The 20,045-nt window shown below is 43.3% G+C and overlaps 1 protein-coding gene across 1 annotated transcript; it reads left to right on the top strand.

The window, feature by feature from the left end:
* The first annotated feature begins 3,860 nt into the window (after window positions 1-3,860).
* On the top strand, window positions 3,861-16,959 carry LOC106612757 (uncharacterized). The gene is made up of 13 exons (XM_014214233.3): window positions 3,861-4,183; window positions 4,502-5,062; window positions 6,879-6,940; window positions 11,572-11,674; window positions 11,947-12,032; window positions 12,177-12,277; window positions 12,590-12,660; window positions 12,806-12,913; window positions 13,004-13,074; window positions 13,217-13,334; window positions 13,733-13,897; window positions 14,164-14,315; window positions 14,448-16,959. Exons 2-13 carry the CDS (start codon window positions 4,679-4,681, stop codon window positions 15,859-15,861), a joined length of 2,835 nt encoding a protein of 944 aa, XP_014069708.3. The 5' UTR covers window positions 3,861-4,183; window positions 4,502-4,678; the 3' UTR covers window positions 15,862-16,959.
* The last annotated feature ends 3,086 nt before the right edge of the window (window positions 16,960-20,045 follow it).

Below are 20,045 nucleotides of genomic sequence, written 5' to 3'. Positions count from 1 at the left end.
TTTGTTCTTAATTGACTAGCCTAGTTAAATAACAAAATGTGATTCAGGAATATTTTCATTAGAGAACAAAAGTTTGGAGTATGTTAAATTCTTTGTCTGCTTGTACTGTGCTGTATCTGTTATCTCTCTGACTTATTTTCAGTTTGACAGTGGATAGAGGCGTCTCAATGGTTCATCCCAAATGGTGCTGTATTCCCTACATGGAGCACTACTTTAAAGTTGTACACTAACAGGGAATAGGGGCAATTTGGGATGTGTGCCATGTTTAATCACAGGGTATTGCTATTTAATCATGTCATACATGTCAACAACATGATCAGTGATGTGATGAATTCCAGTGTCCTGATGTTTAAATGTTTCATCTAAAAAGTCTAGAGCATCTGAAATGTAATATCCCAAAAGATGGTCAGGTCTTGAACCGCTGAATGTGTTTAGTTAAAGATACAGAAAGTGTCATATAAAACAAAGTAAATATATATATTGATATATATATATATATATCAATCTGCAAAAATGGAAATTAGGTTTTCATCAGACAGCAACGATAGAGTAATGTAGCATAATCCATCGAATGTGTTTTTACGGTCTCAAAATATTTTTGTTGGAACATTCTGAAAGTTCTGTGACAGTTGTTCCACCATTGAAATTAATGAGGACACAACAAGCTTTATAGTTTAGAAAATAGCCTATGAATGGTAGCCAAAAGCTGTGTTGAAGCAATCTAAATTGAGTCAGACTACACATGTCAACGTTGGTTTGGTGTTTGTAGCATAAACGGTTCAAAAGCAGTGGCGGATCCAACATCGAAGGTTGAATGACTGTATAGGGATTTGTGGTGGAGGTTTGGGGTCTGTTAGCGGGACTACAAAGCTTTGTTAGGGCGTTTGAGGCTTTTGGAGGTAGAAAAAAATGCTATACTGTGATGCTTAGGTGGATACGGTGAAGACCGGTTCCGCAGCTCAGCTAGATTTTATGGACAAAAACAAATGTTTGTATTTGCATTACCAGTTTCACAGCTCCAGGCAAGAACACACTCGAGGCCAGGTATGGAAATCGCATTAGCCGAGTTCCTCAACTCCACGATGTACAAGTACAATGGAGTTGAGTGGCGATGAGAGTGGGAGGACTGCACCTCCAACTTCATCGAGTTGGTGTCAATCGATACTTGTAAAAATGTCCATTCTTTAATGCCAAGGGAGCCATTATTTGTTAACGGAGAAGGAGCAGCCTGTCATTGCACAGCAGATCTTGGGGTTTTGGCAGGGGATGCATAGTATGACATTTTTTATAAAAAACAATGGATTCCAAATTCAACTGACAACTCTATAACAACCAGGACAAGTACAGGTACACAGTAAGCATTAAAGAATGGATTTTTATTAAAGTATGAAGTGGTAGTGCATGCTTTAAGTCTTAACTCCCACCTGGACAAGAGGGGAAATAACTATCTGAGAATGCTATTCATAGATTACAGCTCAGTGTTCAACACCATAGTCCCCTCCAAGCTCATCACCAAGCTCGGGACCCTGGGACTGAACAACTCCCTCTGCAACTAGATCCTGGACTTCTTGATGAGCCGGCCCCAGGAAGTGAGGGTAGGCAACAACACCTCCGCCATGCTGACCCTCAACACATGGGCCCCTCAGGGGTCCATGCTTAGTGTCCTCCTGTACTCCCTGTTCACCCACGACTACGTGGACACACAACTCCAACACCATCGTCAAGTTTGCTGACTGACGGCGATGAGACAGCCTACAGGAGGTCAGAGACTTGGCAGTGTGGTGCCAGGACAAAAACCTCTCCCTCAATGTCAGTATGACCAAGGAGCTGATTGCGGACTATAGGAGACAGGGGAGACCACGCCCCCATCCACATTGACGGGCTGTAGTGGAGCGGGCCGAGAGCTTCAAGTTTCCCTGGGGTCCACATGTTGTGAAGAGTTCCCGACAGCGTCTCTTCCCCCTCAGGAGGCTGGAAAGATTTTGCACAGGCCCTCAGATACTCAAAATGTTCTACAGCTGCACCATCGAGAGCATCTTGACTGGCTACATCACCCTCTGAATGGTACACATACACAATGCATACCTCAATTGTCTCAAGGCATAAAAATCTTTCTTTAACCTGTCTCCTCCCCTTCATCTACACTGATTGAAGTGGATTTAACAGGTGGCATCAATAAGGGATCATAGCTTTCACTTGGATTCACCTCGTCAGTTTGTCATGGAAAGAGCAGGTGTTCCTAATGTTTTGTACACTCAGTAGCTTCATTCTTGTGTATTTTATTCCTCATGTTACTATTTGTATTATATTTTTAACTCTGAATCGTTGGGAAGGGCTTGTAAGCAAGCATTTTAAAGTCTACACCGTTGTATTCGGCGCATGTGACAAATACAAAATTATTTGATTTGAACTTCCTACTCCATTGAAAAACAGTGGATTACGAGGCACATTACAAGTTTGACAGACATCACATAACATTTGAACATAAAAACTATGGATTTCAGAACCCAAAGGAAAAATTATATTTACACAGGATAAACATAGATAAAAGGAAAGCATTAACAAATTGACATTTTTACATGTATCGACTGACAATGACTCGATGTAGTCAGTGGTGCAGTCCGCCCACACTGGTCTTCACTCAACCTCATTATAGCCTTGTTGTACATCCCATATGACCAGTTTCACACTGTTTACATTTTACTGGATTATATAAAGTAAAACTTTGTGATAATTCAGTAGGAACACTAGGCCTACTGTAAACTGACACATTTGAGAGGCCAGACACAGTACAGATTTTACAGTACTTCTGTCAGAATGGAATATTGCACAGGCAATTAGGGGGTTAACAGGGCAGTCAATCATTTATATATATATATATATATATATATATATATATATATATATACACATATATACATGATTTATAGGGGGCAGTGTGTTGAAGCCAACGTGCCTCCATCTTGGCACTCCAATATTTTGGAAGGTATAGAAATGCATTTATTAATATCTACATTTGTTTTTGCCACATGTATTCTATTATAGACACCTTAATGCATACTTTTAAATTATATTAGGTGAGCTAAACATAATATATATATATAGGTGAGCTAAACATTAGGTGAGCTAAACATAATATATATATATATATATATATATATATATACAGTATATACAGTACCAGTCAAACGTTTGGACACACCTACTCATTCAAGGTTGTTTTTTTTAAATTGTATGAATGCCAAGAGCGTGCAAGCTGTCATCAAGGCAAAGAGTGGCTACTTTGAAGAATGTCAAATATAAAATATATTTTGATTTGTTTAACACTTTTTGGGTTTCTACCTGATTCCATATCTGCTATTTCACAGTTTTGATGTCTTCACTATTATTCAACAATGTAGAATATAGTAAAAAATAAAGAAAATCCCTTGAATAAATAGGTGTGTCCAAACTTCTGACTGGTACTGTACATATATATAAAAACATTTTCCTTAAAGTATAATTTTTTGAGATGACTAATGTCACTGTTTCAACTACAACAAAAAAATACTTATATACATGTCATTCTGTCCTTGAAAAATGTTATTGAAGTACTATAAAATTCCAATCATTCCTATGGAGGACTGATCTACCGGGGAGTGCCAATATGGCCGACAAGTGGCTCCAAACCCTCTCAATCGCCAATACATAAATTGAGTATTCAAGGGTTTATATACATCGTTGGACTCAGTCCGTACAACAGGTAAAGTTGCGACATTCTTTTACTTCTCTGACACTGCGGTCGTCACTAGTTAGCACAGCCACAAAGTCATAATTATGGCTAAACCCCGCCCATTTCTACAATTGATCCTTTTAAAATCTGATTTTAAACCTAACCGTAACCTTAACCCTGACCTTAACCACACTGCTAACCTTATGCCTAACCCTAACTTTAAAATAACAACAAAAAACATATTTTTTGGCCAATTTTGACTATGTAGCTGTGGAACTTGACTTTGTGTATGTATTATCTAGTGGAAACCTGACAGCGCTGGTAGCGGTCCAGTGGTAGTAGTCAACTCAACTCACACCTCTGATGTTGAAGTTTGAAGAGGAAGGCGTCGGACTAACTACTGGATTGAATTGTAGTTTTTGTTTTTTCGAAGTAGTTTTTACTCTTGGTGGAACGTTGGATATCGAGCAGGTAAGGTCGGATACAGAATCCTCTTCCCTCATTTATCACACATTAGTAGCCTAAAGATAAAACCTGATGAAAATAGGTAGCCTACTGTATTCCGTTTTTCTGGTGGATGCTTTTGATTTGTAAATTCATACACGTATTTTATAATTATACTGCTTTCAATGTCTTTTGAATTCAGTATTTGTTGATATGGTGTCTCATTTGAGCACTTCAGCCACAATTGTCAAGATACTTGTTCTGTGTTGCGCAATACAGTAGAATTTATGCTGCATGCCTAACATTCTGTGTTAAAAGTTTACCGGTACCATTGTTTCTTTACAGGGGGATCAATCAAGGAAAAGTATTATATCACCCTCTTCAATAATTGGTATTTAACACTAATCGAATAACATTTCTGTGACACTTTACGTGTACAAAATGGAGGTGATGATGAAGACATAATGATGATACCATGATTTGTTCCTGATCCTTGGTCCATCTAATTCCTTTAAACTAAAGATGGAATCAGCAATCGCTCCACCACCACCTCCTCCTCCTCCTCCTCCTCCTCCTCCACCACCTCCCCTTGCCCCCCCACCACCTCCCCCCTGCCCCCCTCCCCCAGGCCCCCCTCCTCCCCCTGGCATAGGCTTCGGGCTATCCACAGGCCGCCAGCTCAACGTCTCCAAGATGCGTAACTTCAACTGGGATGCAATCCCCAAACACGTGGTGGTGGGCAAACACAACATCTGGACAGAAGAGAAGACTCTGGGAGTGTATGAGCTGGACACTAGGAGGATTGAGGAGCTGTTCAGTCACAGCCAGCAGCAGGGACAGGGACAAAAGGCTCTGAACAGACAGAGTATCAGAGGCAAGCCAACCAACAGCCAGGGCACAGAAGTGGTGAGTTGACCTAACCTTCTGTACCAGGAGTCACTTCTCTAGCTTGATACTGGCAGCTGGAGAGAAGTGTGTCAGTTGTAGCTGAGTAGAAGTCAAGAGGTACCACATCAGCTGGAACCACATCAGCTCCACATCAGCTCCTCGATCAGATACTGTATAAGTGTGTGAGGAATACACATCCTATCTGGTCCCAGCCAAGGCCTCTCCAATGTCATGCATCATTCTGTCATTCTTCTCTTGCTCATGATTTCTCACCTGAGAGTTTGTTTTGAGCATCTATACTTTCTGGGAGTAGACGAGAGACCAAAACTGCGTATTGAATATGAATATTTGTTCTGTTTACGACCAAAGATATTGGATATGTTGACATGTGCTCTTTAGACCCTGATTGATTTTCTCAGGGAGTGTGTGTTGTGGAGTTGTGATGTGTTGTTTTCCTACAGCCTTTCTGTTGTAACAGGCTCAGTAATGTAGTCATATGGGAAGCTACCACTCTCTTAGTGTGGCTTTAGCAAGATTCTTTGTGCGCTTCACTTGGATCAAACTCAAGTACATCAGGAAGCAATAATGTATTAGCGAAAGTGTTCAAAACAAACCAGTCAGCGTGAATGAAGCTTGGAGACGATTCTACCCTGATCTCTTTTTATATGAATCATTAACATGCTGTAACTGGAAGGCTGTCTTACCTTTCTGTCCACACACCTATAAAGTTTTTAACATCATTTGAATGCCAACTGCAAGAGTGCTTGATTTGACTAAACCCTCAGAGAACAGGTTGATTATAAATATTTGCACTCTGCAAGCAGCATGAGTTCACCAGCAGAGGTTATCTAATCTCATATCTAGATAAAGCACGAGTTCACTACACTAAAAAATGGAGACGAACCAACAAAATTTGACAAAATTAATTAGCGTCATTTTACTATGTATCCATTTCCCTTTTCATGTGTGATATTGTGTGACTTTTTGGAACTATGACATGTTCCTCTTAATGTTCCTCTGCTTAACAAACGTAGGATGTTTATGCAGTGGGGTTTCATCTAGGAATGCTTTGATGTATAAACTAAAGGGTGAGTAGAATCAATATAGCCTAACTAATCTTCATCAGTTTACCCGGGGAGAGTAAATGAACCACTAATATGTGCTAATTGTTGCCATACATTGTTGCCATACAGTTGATACTTGTATGTATTGTAAACCAGCATTCATTGCTACCTCTATAACAATGAACAGGGCTGTGGGTTCAGTTAAGATACAGTACTTCCCTTCCTGTAAGTGATGGTCGGGATTTTACGGAACTGTTGTGAATCATTGTCCTGGTATTCAATGCTATTGTCATATTAACAAACCTATTTTTGATCCTCTACTGTTGTCTCTTGTTGTTTGCTAGTGAAACCACCCTGCTGTCACATTTAGGCTACCTTGGCAGTTCAATAAAGGTCAAATGTGGAGCTATTGAAAGTGGCCTTTAGTCTCTTACCTGTCCCTGTTCCTAACTCAGTATAGATGAGCATGACTTAGGAATGTCAGTATGTTGACAGCTGTTGCAATAGCTTATCATGGGCTCTCAAAAACAAGTCAATCAAACCAGTAAAACCTTTGCAATCAGTTGTTTGTTTGGGAATGAGGATGTATTTGGGATAAAGGAGAAGGCTGTTTAAGCTAAATGCTGAGCTCCTGATAGACTCAATGCCTGTTATTGACCTACTGATGTCTTCATGTGTGTGTGTCTGTGTGCGTATGTGTGTTCTGGTATGACCAACATTATTTATTGACTAACTGATGACTTCATGCCTGTGTGTCCCACCACCACCAGGTCTCCATACTGAACTCCAAGAGGAGCATGAACGTTGGGATCTTCCTGAAACAGTTCAAGAGGTATGTCAGAGAGGCAAATATAGTATTCATTCCAAATGGCACCCTATTCCCTATATAGTGCTTTACTTTTGACCAGAGTCTGATCTAAAGTAGTGCACTATATAGGGAATAGGGTGCCATTTGGGACCCAGACATAAACTGGGAGTGTGCTGAAGGTGTGGTGGGTTTGTCAGAGCCACGTGTGTCAAGTTAAAGAAGACACAGTGGTTGCATCTCAAGTAGCACCCTATTCCCTATAGTGGACTACTTTTGACCCCCATAGGGCACTGCTCAAAAGTAGTCCATTATAAAGGGAATAGGGGGTAATTTGGGACAGCAAGGCCAAGTAGTCCTGAGGCTAGGCTGCTTGACATTCCCAGCTCTGTGTGTCTGAGGTACAGCAGCTTGTCCCAACAGGTCGGCTCTACATGATAACACTAATGCAGGAACAGTGCACCCAGATCATTCCACAGATGAACTATTGAAAAATGTCATTAATGTGTTACTAAATGATTTTCTCTGTAGGCCCACGGTATGACTGTGTTATGTGTTACAATATTACTACATGCCATTGGCTACAGTACCTAATTTTCTGAAGATTGTACTGTTCTCGCAGACAGAAAACTCAAAAATACATAAAAGCCTTATCATCTCAATGTTTTATTATTACATTTATTTGTAATGTCCATTTCTGGATGCAGTTTTCTGTTTTCTGTTAAATGTATTTTTGTGTCAGCGTTTTTGTTCTTGTGCTTCTGAGGAAAGAAAACATTGTTCCAGTTCAGCTGTAGTAGGTGTATATGTGTAGCAGGTAAGAGCTTGTCTATGGTTGGCTAAGTGGAAAAATGCACTAAGAGGGTTGGGGAAAGAAGGAGCCTTGCTTACCAGGCTTAATGAAACATGGCACAGAGGAAATGAGCAACACATTTAGAGACCCAACCCTAGAGCATGAGTAATTCAGAAAAAGAACCACTTTGTGTAGTTGGAGATGAATGAATCACAGCCCTTCTCCTTGACTAGGCTCCTTGGAGAACCTAGTGGATGAATCAGTCGATGAAGTTTCCAAACCGATGGCAATTTTAGCAAGTAAATCTTGGTGGGGCAAAAAAAATATATATATATAATTATGCATACCAGCAAAGACACTATACAACTCAACACTAAACTATTGATTAATTGCACTATAACGGTGACAAACGGTGCCCACAAATTGTTAGGGCCTACATTAAGCTGTCCCAACAGCAGAGTCCCAACAGCAGTCCCAACACCTTACCACTGCTACACTTAGCTATCAGCGTAGCCTTATCTGGCAGCGAAATAGTTAATTCAGCCTAATTTACTGCCTTTTTAAAAAACATATCTGATATGGCTGACTTGTTTAAACAAATGTGGTTTCTACTGACAATTGAGATGTACAAACTATGGTATAAGAGAACGACGAGCGGATAAGAGGCAATCCGTAAATCTCGATTAAGACATTAATGAGCGAGCTAGGACGGATGTTATTAATATAGCTATTTGTTCAGCACTTTTAAACTGTACAGCAACAGAATTCAGAACATGGGCCATTCTTACAGTATTCTACCTGTACCCCAAGTCAGAACCGTAGGATAAATAAAGGGGGCATATAAGCAGACAATGAAAGCTCTTACAATATTCAATGATTACATTTCTCTAAAACAGGCTATAGGCTACATGTGCACCACGAAGTCAGAACAGTAGGTGAAATTAAGAGGGGAAAAGGGACCAAATTATTAGCATCAGCCACATGAGCTACTAACAGCTTACCTCACAACATACACTTAGTAATGTTATTACTTTCTTAGCTACAGTATATATATACTGCTCAAAAAAATAAAGGGAACACTAAAATAACACATCCTAGATCTGAATGAATGAAATAATCTTATTAAATACTTTTTCTTTACATAGTTGAATGTGCTGACAACAAAATCACACAAAAATAATCAATGGAAATCCAATTTATCAACCCATGGAGGTCTGGATTTGGAGTCACACTCAAAATTAAAGTGGAAAACCACACTACAGGCTGATCCAACTTTGATGTAATGTCCTTAAAACAAGTCAAAATGAGGCTCAGTAGTGTGTGTGGCCTCCACGTGACTGTATGACCTCCATACAATGCCTGGGCATGCTCCTGATGAGGTGGCGGATGGTCTCCTGAGGGATCTCCTCCCAGACCTGGACTAAAGCATCCGCCAACTCCTGGACAGTCTGTGGTGCAACGTGGCGTTGGTGGATGGAGCGAGACATGATGTCCTAGATGTGCTCAATTGGATTCAGGTCTGGGGAACGGGCGGGCCAGTCCATAGCATCAATGCCTTCCTCTTGCAGGAACTGCTGACACACTCCAGCCACATGAGGTCTAGCATTGTCTTGCATTAGGAGGAACCCAGGGCCAACCGCACCAGCATATGGTCTCACAAGGGGTCTGAGGATCTCATCTCGGTACCTAATGGCAGTCAGGCTACCTCTGGCGAGCACATGGAGGGCTGTGCGGCCCCCCAAAGAAATGCCATCCCACACCATGACTGACCCACCGCCAAACCGGTCATGCTGGAGGATGTTGCAGGCAGCAGAACGTTCTCCACGGCGTCTCCAGACTCTGTCATGTCTGTCACATGCTCAGTGTGAACCTGCTTTCATCTGTGAAGAGCATAGGGCGCCAGTGGCGAATTTGCCAATCTTGGTGTTCTCTGGCAAATGCCAAACGTCCTGCACGGTGTTGGGCTGTAAGCACAACCCCCACCTGTGGACGTCGGGCCCTCATACCAACCTCATGGAGTCTGTTTCTGACCGTTTGAGCAGACACATGCACATTTGTGGCCTGCTGGAGGTCATTTTGCAGGGCTCTGGCAGTGCTCCTCCAGCTCCTCCTTGCACAAAGGCGGAGGTAGCGGTCCTGCTGCTGGGTTGTTGCCCTCCTACGGCCTCCTCCACGTCTCCTGATGTACTGGCCTGTCTCCTGGTAGCGCCTCCATGCTCTGGACACTACGCTGACAGACACAGCAAATCTTCTTGCCACAGCTCGCATTGATGTGCCATCCTGGATGAGCTGCACTACCTGAGCCACTTGTGTGGGTTGTAGACTCTGTCTCATGCTACCACTAGAGTGAAAGCACCGCCAGCATTCAAAAGTGACCAAAACATCAGCCAGGAAGCATAGGAACTGAGAAGTGGTTTGTGGTCCCCACCTGCAGAACCACTCCTTTATTGGGGGTGTCTTGCTAATTGCCTATAATTTCCACCTGTTGTCTATTCCATTTGCACAACAGCATGTGAAATTTATTGCCAATCAGTGTTGCTTCCTAAGTGGACAGTTTGATTTCACAGAAGTGTGATTGACTTGGAGTTACATTGTGTTGTTTAAGTGTTCCCTTTATTTTTTTGAGCAGTGTATATCTCCCTGGCATATTACATAATGTATGCAGCAGCATACAATACATTTTTAGACTTACCTTGTTGTGCTGTGCTCACTTCCTTCCAAACCACTTATTGTTGAATTTGCGATTTACAACTTGTTGTGTATTGTTTATGTCCATTTGCCGATGAGCACCGATACATTTTATCTATAATTTCTCTTCATTATTTCTCTTCATTCAACAAGGATGAAAACGATTTGCCAGTAGATTGTCGACTTGATTCATGATGATGACTGCTAGCTAAGATTTTGAAAGTATGATGTTGACATGATCAGTCCGATCTAAGCTTCTGTACATATAACGTGATTTGACATCATTTTATCTGTGGCCAATGACCTTGAGCCTTCTTGGATGGGCACTGCTAATGTAACTCTATGTCAGTAGCCAAAGGGCTAGAATTTTCAAGGTCTCCCCTTACACTTCGCCGTGATGTAGTGTCCCCATGAGTGACAGAACACTGAGCCAATCACGGTGCAACTCTCCATATTTTCTGCTGGCTTGCCCCACCACCACAGAAAACACTGAGCTAGGCTGAAACACCTACATTTTGGAGCTGCCTTACTCAAGAAAACTAAAAATAGACCATGTTTGTATGCGACTTTATTAACTCAATGATATATATATATTTTTAAGTTGTTTGCAAACTGTGTCACATATTAATGCTAAAATAACATGCAAAACAGGCAAGCCCCCTCCCCTCAAATGTGTTTTTATTTTATTTTTTGCAAAAAATGTGGGGCTCAAAATAGGTGGGTCTCTGCTCCACCTTGTTACGTTCGTCTGAAGAAGGAGACCAAGGCGCAGCGTGGCAGGCGAACATTTTCACTTTATTTAAATGAACACCGTCAAAACAACGAAATACAAAAACGAATGTAAAGTTCTGCAGGCTTTAAAGCAGCTATACAAAAACAAGATCCCACACCAACCCAGTGGGAAAAGGCTGCCTAAATATGATCCCCAATCAGAGACAACGAAAGACAGCTGCCTCTGATTGGGAACCATATCAGGCCAACATAGAAATAAACAGACATAAATATACATAATCTAGAATGCCCACCCAAGTCACACCCTGACCTAACCAAATAGAGAAATAAAAAGGCTCTCTACGGTCAGGGCGTGACACACCTGCCCTGAATGACGGGTCGCCCCTGTTCCAAAGTTATGTTGGTTATAATACAGTAACTGATCAGTGTCTGTGTCTCTCCCCAGGCCAGTAGGGGACATGATCAAGGACATCAGTTCAGGAAACGGACTGAAATTTGGGACAGGTAAACTGAAGGAGCTGTGTAAGCTGCTGCCAGAGAAAGAAGAGGTACAGTCCTTAACACAGCCTCTCCCAATAGGCAAGCATAGATCAGCCCGCTGTCGCTTTGGCACCCTTGTCCCACATAGGGCAAACTCCAGTTCAACCACCATTGGGGGAGCTGAGGTTTGCCGCCAGCTTGCCGCCATTGTTGATGCTAACTACCACAGTGAACTGATCATATTTAGCTTGAGAGACAGTTCTAACAGTGTTCTCCCAAGTTACAACCCTTAACGTAATGCTGTGTCTTACTAAGATGAATACCTGTTGTGTGTATGCAGGTGAAGCAGCTAGTTGGGTTTAAAGGGGACCAGTCAGCTCTTCCTGAAGCAGACCTGTTTATGGTGTTACTTATCAAGGTTCCCAGGTGAGTGAGTACGTGTGTGTGTGTGTGTGTGTTGAACCGTCTACAAACATCTAATTCTCTGTTTTGTACAGTTTTGTGTTTTCTATGTCTTGAATGCCTGTTGTGTTCTAGAATATGAATCATTATTCGTACCCTTTCTTTTAGTTATGAGGAGCGCCTCAACAGTTTGGTTCTCAAAGAAGAGTTTTTCCCGCTCATGGATGAAATGAAACAATCCATCGCCACCATGATCACAGCTGGAAAAGGTAAAGTTTGCGTCTGCATGTGATCTGGATCTTAATAAGGCCAGTGTGTATCTGTACTAAGCTCAACTGTCTCATCTGTCTGTCTCATCTGTCTGTCTGTCTGTCTGTCTGTCTGTCTGTCTGTCTGTCTGTCTGTCTGTCTGTCTGTCTGTCTGTCTGTCTGTCTGTCTGTCTGTCTGTCTGTCTGTCTGTCTGTCTGTCTGTCTGTCTGTCTGTCTGTCTGTCTGTCTGTCTGTCTGTCTGTCTGTCTGTCTGTCTGTCTGTCTGTCTGTCTGTCTGTCTGTCTGTCTGTCTGTCTGTCTGTCCCTCCAGAGCTGTTAGAGAGTGACGATCTACACTCTGTGATCCGCCTGGTTCTGAAGACTGGAAACTACATGAACGCTGTGAGTGGAAAACAATGATATCATCGATTACATATATACTGTATACCTTTATATATGTTATAAACTCATTCTAGCTTTGAGTAATCCTCAGGTTAATTTGTCAGCCTGACTGACTGTCTCTCACTTGTCCTCTGTGTGTCCACAGGGCGGCTATGCTGGCAGTGCCATTGGCTTCAGGGTGGCATCGCTACTGAAACTAGTGGACACAAAGGCCAACAAACCAGGCATGAACCTCATGCACTATGTAGTCATGGTAAGGAGAACCCTTATTTAAAACGTATCCTTTATCTAGAATCTTGTTTTTCTCTGATGCAATAGTTATTCATGTTTATGTCGATTGTAGCAAGTTCAGAAGGTTGATGTGGCCCTGCTGAAATTCCCAGACAAACTCACACACATCGCTGATGCAGCAAGGTACAGATACAGAGTCTTACACACTTCAACAACATCTTTAATATTGCTGTTTGCCCCACAGTAAGGCATTATATTGTAATGATTGTGCTTTTCTGTTTGTCTGTATTGAATGATTGATATTTGTGTTCTGCCCCCCCTGTAGGATCCATAAGGAGGACATAGAGAGTGAGTTTCAGAGAGAGGTGAAGAAAGTAAAGGAGGCGAAGGAGGAGGCGCAGAAACAGGAGGAGCTACAGGCTCAGATGGAGGACTTTCTCAAGGTGAGGTAGACTGCCTGTGTATTCTCCATGCCTTTCAGATCTTATATCTCTACTTTCCCCTATACTGTATACCTATGTAATGTTTCCATGGCCACATGTTTTGCCTGACCACATAACCTGACCAGGAAAAACTCTGGGCCCTTGTCATAGCCTTAATAACCTCTGGTGGTGAATCTACAACTCTAGGACCAGTGATGAGGTTATTGATGTTTGTGGTCCCCTGTAGGTTCAGAAATGTACTCTGCGACCCTAATGGCACCCCTTTTCCCTTTGTATAGTGCCCTACTATTGACCAGGGCCCATAGGGGTCTATTCAAAAGTACTGCACTATATGGGGAACAGGGTGCCATTTGGGACACAACCTTAGTTATTTCTGTTCTGTGTGTGGTCCCTTGTAGGAAGCAGAGTGTCGTCTGGCTGAGACTGAGCTCTCTCTGCAGTCGCTAGGTTCAGTCAGTGACACAGTGGCTGAGTACTTCTGTGAAGACCCCAGCAAGTTCAGACTGGATGAATGCTGCTCCATTTTCAACTCTTTCTGTGCGAAATTCCTGAAGGCCATCCAGGTAAAAAACGGTTTACAAAATAGTGTATATACTCCTTTTGCATACTATTATTTTATGCTCTCTGATTTACTGACGGCCATCTTGGCCTCCTTGGGAACATAGATCTCCATCTCACTCGTTTCTGTGTGAGGATTTTTGGCTGGCTTTTGTCTTCAATGAGTATCTCTGTAGTTACTATTTTCTCTTTAACATTCCCTGATTTCTTGGTAGATTCCAGTGTTCACTGCCTCTGGCTCTCTAACATGTGTTGTTGTATCTGTGTGTAGGAGAACCGTGATCGTGAGGTGGCGGAGGTGAAGAGGAGAACCAGAGACAGACTGTTGAGTGATGCTAATGCTGCTAAACGCCGTTCCACCGCCACCTGCTCCATACGGGACAAGGACATGGAGGGTGTGGCCCTGGAGTCCGTACTACGGAAGTTGGTCATACTTTCTTTTGAAATATAATCTGTTCTTTTTTGTTTTTGTTTTTGTAATGTGTTTTTCTTTTTTTCTGTAAAAGTGTGTTGTGACATTCATATGAACTTTGAATAAAGTTTGATTTGATTTAGGTTCCTGACCAGTCGTGTGTCCCAAAGGAGAAAAGGCTCGGGTACGCCCTCCCCCACCATTAGCAGACTGTCAGAGGTTCCCATTCAAGCAAACCTTCCCTCGGCAGAACGGGGAAATCGAGGTTGTGTCAAGGCCAAGGAGGTGTGTAAGGAGAATGAGTGGAACTCAGCCAGAGATCTGACTGGGACCTCTCAGAGTGACCAGAAGGACCAGTCCCACAGCAAAAGGAACCGGAAGGAGAATGTGGTTCCACATCCTGAGGAGACACCGCAGAACCCTAAGAAACCAGATGGTTCTGCACAGCCAATCAGGAGAACCGGTAGCAGCAGCTCCTCCTCCTGCACCTCCACAGGTAGACCCATCTCAGTGACGATGAAGGACAAGGAGGAAAAGGAGGAGGAGGAGGGAAATGAGAAAGAAGCCCAGAAGTTGCGTGAAGTGTCCAGGAAGGTTCTGAGGTATCAGAGCAGCCGTGGTAGTCTTTCGTCTGGGGAGTACGGCCTGGAGCAGCAGAAGTCTCCTAATGCCACCAATAATACTAACACCTCCACAAGATCACCCAACGCTACGACCACTAATGCTACATCCTCCACCATCTCCACCTCCACCTCCCCTCACCAGAGAACCTTCCAAGAAGACAGACAGCGGCTGCTGGGAGATGCATGTAGAGGCAGCGAGAGCCTGGCTAGATACCTCCTCAACCCTCACCTCTCCCCCAAGGAAATTCTCACCCGCAGACACACCTTCACCCTCCCCCCTAAAGCCCTTCCTACTGAGGAAGAGGAAGAGGATGATCTGTTTACTTTTCCTACTACTCCGTCTCCTACTCTGGGGGTCATAGGGAGGATGAAGTCAGTAGACACTGATCTGATGTCCCTGAAACACAGAGCCTCTGGAGGGCCTAACCTTACCAACCTCCCTAGCCACTCTGAGAAGTCTTGTGTCCGAGACCTGGTGTCTAAGAGCCCCATGTCAAAACACAAAGACTTGACAGCAAGTCTCAACATCCCCAGGGACTCTGAAAACAGAGGCTTGGAGGTAGTCACCATCCCTCACCACTCTGAGACATCTGGTGCCCAGCAGGACAAGGTGTCCAACAGCTTGTCAGCAGCAGAGAGACCTACACACGTAGAGCTAGGAGAGCTGAACCAAGACAAGAGCTCCTCTATAGTCAAGACAAAACCTCCCCCCTTAAACCTAGAACTCAACCACAACCAGGATGAGGAGATAAAGGAGTTTTCTCCCGCCCCTCTCCAGATACTCGTCTCACAGAAACCCAAACAGGCTGACCCTCCTCAGAGCCCCAAACACAATATGGCTAACCCTTCTAAGAGCCCGAAGCCCAAACTTCCAGAGGGCAATGGATTCATGTCTTTCTTTAAACGCCTGGGAGAGAGGAGCAAGCCAATGTGAGGAATCTGGTGTCCAAGACCTGATGTCCAAGACCTGATGTCCAAGACCTGGTGTCCAAGACCTGGTGTTCAAGAGTGTCAGCAGAGAGACCTACACACACTTTGTCCAGGACAAAGGAGTCTGTCCTGGACAAGCCCTGAGCCCGAAGCCCAAACCAGACGGCTATGGATTCATGTCCTTCTTTGAACGCCTGGGGAAGAAGAGCAAGCCTTGCTAACAATAAGGATATAGACTCTAGACATGCTCTAGACTCCTGATTCATCTATTAATTCAGAATCAGACTATTAAAACAGATGTTACATTGTTCTATGGACCTGGCCCTATGGACTATTAAATATATTTATATCCATCCGTCCATTGATTTTATAAAGGTTTAATTCAACGAGATTGTTGAAGTGGATTTGAAGTGGAAAATAATGATATGTTGGGACTAGGAGAATTTGTCCAAAAGTGCAGTGTGAACTTTATTCCACTAGGTGGCAGAGTGAGATAACAACGCCACATGTAGTGTGCCTGTAGGCCAGTGGTTTGCAACCAGGGATACTAGGACTCCTAGGGGTACTTGGCCTATCCACAAGGGGTACTTGAGAAGACTCATAAGACCGTAGGCCTACTGGTAAAATACACATGAGGGGGTACTTCAGGGGTACTCCGGGCAGAGTAAAATTCAATTGGTGGTACAGTAACCAAAAAGAGTTGGAAACCACTGCTGTAGGCCACCAACACTGTTTATTTATTCTACCACCTCATATTCCCCCAAAGAGGAGCATGACACTTACTCTAATTTGTTACCAATGTCTTTAATAATAGTGATATTCTTACATCAGTATTCTTCTGACTGAATATGCACAGCAAAATACAACCACTGTTGAGTAGGAGGAGCCAATGTGATCTTTGTCTTGGAAAATTCTGGAACTATCTTTGCCATATACAGTAGTATTAAATTATATTGCCGGAGGATATATTTACAGAGCTGTAGAAATTACATACAATTAATTTCGAGCGACGAGGGCCTGTAAAGAGAAGTAAACAGTATTAAGATAAAAATCATTTCATGGACAGACTGTTAAAAAATAAAAGTGTTTTGTATTACATTTATCACATAATTTCTTATTTTTATAAAAGTGTTCCTCTTCTCTTGCTGTTTTGAAAAGAACACAACCGTGGTGAATATTTGTTGTATGCTCTTAGTAGTCTTATACAAACAACAAAACACTTGCTCTTATTGGGGCCAGTGTTACAAAGACAGCCAGTCTCTTAGCCAGGCACAGCCAGCTGAATGGCAGGCAGCTCCATGGTGGGGAGGACGGCACTAATCCCAAACCAAGTTGTTGAGGTCTCAGTCTCAGAATTGGAGAGAGCCAGGCCATGGGCCCTTGTCAAAGGTAGTGCACTATAAAGGGAATAGGGTGCCATCTGGGATGCAACCCAAGCTACCAGCACCTGGTGGCATAGTACAATGGTGGGAGAGAGCCAGGGACCCAGCAAGTACTCCCCAAACTGCTTCAGTATGTGGCCCCCAGCACCCCAGCCTCCACCTGCCTCCCCAAGGATGTACCCTCCTGTACCCCAGCTAGCCTGCTGCTCTGCCAGGACCAAGGATCCCCTGCCTCTCTTGGCAGAGTAAGCGTGTCCATGATTGAGTCTTTGAATGAAGAGATTGAGGTAAAACTGTCCAGTTTTACCTTTTACCTTGTTGCAGCTTGTTCCAGTCACTAGTTTCAGCGAACTGAAAAGACGAGTGACCCAGGGATGTGTGTGCTTTGGAGACCTTTAACAGAATGTGACTGGCAGAACGGGTGTTGTATGTGGAGTATGAGGGCTGCAGTAGATATCTCATATATGGGGGAGTGAGGCCTAAGAGGGTTTTATAAATAAGCATCAACCAGTGGGTCTTGCGACGGGTATACAGAGATGACCAGTTTACAGAAGAGTATAGAGTGGAGTGATGTGTCCTATAAGGAGAGTTGGTGGCAAATCTGATGGCCGAATGGTAAAGAACATCTAGCCACTCGAGAGCACCCTTACCTGCTGGCCTATAAATTACGTCTCTGTAATCTAGCATGGGTAGGATGGTCATCTGAATCAGGGTTAGTTTAGCAGCTGGGGTGAAAGAGGAGCAATTACGATAGAGGAAACCAAGTCTAGATTTAACTTTAGCCTGCAACTTTGATATGTGCTGAGAGAAGGACAGTGTACCGTCTAGCCATACTCCCAAGTACTTGTATGAGATGACTACCTCAAGCTCTAAACCCTCAGAGGTAGTAATCACACCGGTGGGGAGAGGGGCATTCTTCTTACCAAACCACATGACCTTTGTTTTGGAGGTGTTCAGAACAAGGTTAAGGGCAGAGAAAGCTTGTTGGACACAAAGAAAGCTTTGTTGTAGAGCATTTAACACAAAATCCGGGGAGGGGCCAGCTGAGTATGAGACTGTATTATCTGCATATAAATGGTTTAGAGAGCTTCTTACTGCCTGAGCTATGTTGTTGATGTGAATTGAGAAGAGCGTGGCTGAATTTTGTGGAAATGTTAAATTAATGTAGGAGAATATAACACATTAGATCTGGTAAAAGATAATACAAACAGGGGCGGTGGGGGGGGGGGGGCAGTGCCCATGTGACAACAATTTTGGCCCCCCTAAATGTGGAGTATGAAATAATTTTTACATAACTAATGTTTGCTATCGTTCTTTTTTTTACATCTGTTATTAGACAGTGGCAACGCGGAACACTAATGATTATGAACATGGTCTTTTTCCTGCTAATGCCAGCAATGCAGTGAAGAAAACGATATGACAACAATAACGTCTAATGTAATTGGCCCCTCTAACAGAACAACTGGCCCCAGCTTGGCCCCCCCCCAGTTGAAATGGTCTAGAACCGCCACTGAATACAAAGAAAAAAATGTGAAATGCAAGAGAAAGGCCGTAATGTATTATGCCAGCCCAGGCACAATTTTGATTTTGGCCACTAGATGGCAGCAGTGTATGTGCAAAGTTTTCGACTGATCCAATGAACCATTGCATTTCTGTTCAAAATGTTGTATCAAGACTGCCCAAATATGCCTAATTGGTTTATTAACTAGGCAATTCAGTTAAGAATAGATTTTTATTTACAGTGACGGCCTACCCCGGCCAAACCCGGAGGACACTGGGCCAATCGTGCGCCGGCCTATGGGACTCCCAATCCGGATGTGATACAGCTTTCAAAACCAGGGACTATAGTGACACCTCTTGCACCGAGATGCAGTGCCTCTCGGTGCAGACACCTCTTGCACCGAGATGCACTCCCTAGACCACTGCGCCACTAGGGAGCCCAAGTATATATTCTACTACTTTCGACCAGAGGTAGTACACTATCTACGAAATAGGGTGCCATTTGGGACATAGAAGTTAAGTACACGTACGTGTAGAGGAGGAGCAGCTAGTCTGGTTTCTGGTATCTACTGTACAGTCTGGGTTCTCTTATCTACTGTACAGTCTGGTTTCTGTTATCTATTGTACAGTCTGGTTTCTGTTATCTATTGTACAGTCTGGTTTCTGTTATCTATTGTACAGTCTGGTTTCTCTTATCTACTGTACAGTCTGGTTTCTGTTATCTCTTGTACAGTCTGGTTTCTCTTATCTACTGTACAGTCTGGTTTCTGTTATCTATTGTACAGTCTGGTTTCTGTTATCTACTGTACAGTCTGGTTTCTGTGGCTGTTGCTGAGTCTGCCTGTCTGTCTGGCTGCCATTTGGGCTGGATGCAGTCTCCATAGCAACCCCATCTCTTACAATGCAACCCTGAGACGGCCGTCTATGCCCGCCCCCGCCCCTCCTCCACCCCTCCTCCCCCTCTTTACCCCTCCACATCTATGTCAGCATAAACACATCACCTCCTATTGCCACCATGTATCTCCCTCCTCTCTCTCTCCTTTGACTCCCTCTCTCTTTCTATCTCCTCCACCTAGATGCACTAGTTTTCTAAACCCCTTAATGAAGTACTTTATGGCTGTGGAGGAGAACAAAAGAATCATGAGGATCACAAAGCCTTTGTTGTTGAAACACCAGAGATGCTCCTGGACTGCGTTCCAAATGGCACTCTTTCCCTAAATAGAGCATCACTATATAACTTACCCCATGGGCCCTGGTCAGAAGTAGTGTACCATAAAGGGAACAGGGAGCCATTTGGGACGCCTCC

This window comes from Salmo salar, chromosome 09 (genome assembly GCF_965601325.2).
Source record: "Salmo salar chromosome 09, fSalSal1, whole genome shotgun sequence".
Lineage (NCBI taxonomy): Eukaryota > Metazoa > Chordata > Actinopteri > Salmoniformes > Salmonidae > Salmo > Salmo salar.
This window is presented reverse-complemented; position numbering and strand designations above follow the sequence as displayed.

Coding starts and splice junctions, on each gene's coding strand:
- LOC106612757 (XM_014214233.3), top strand. CDS start 4,679: ATGGAATCAGCAATCGCTCCACCACCACCTCCTCCTCCTCCTCCTCCT. Junction 12,033..12,176: donor TTACTTATCAAGGTTCCCAG/GTGAGTGAGTAC, acceptor CCTTTCTTTTAG/TTATGAGGAGCGCCTCAACA. Junction 13,335..13,732: donor AGATGGAGGACTTTCTCAAG/GTGAGGTAGACT, acceptor GGTCCCTTGTAG/GAAGCAGAGTGTCGTCTGGC.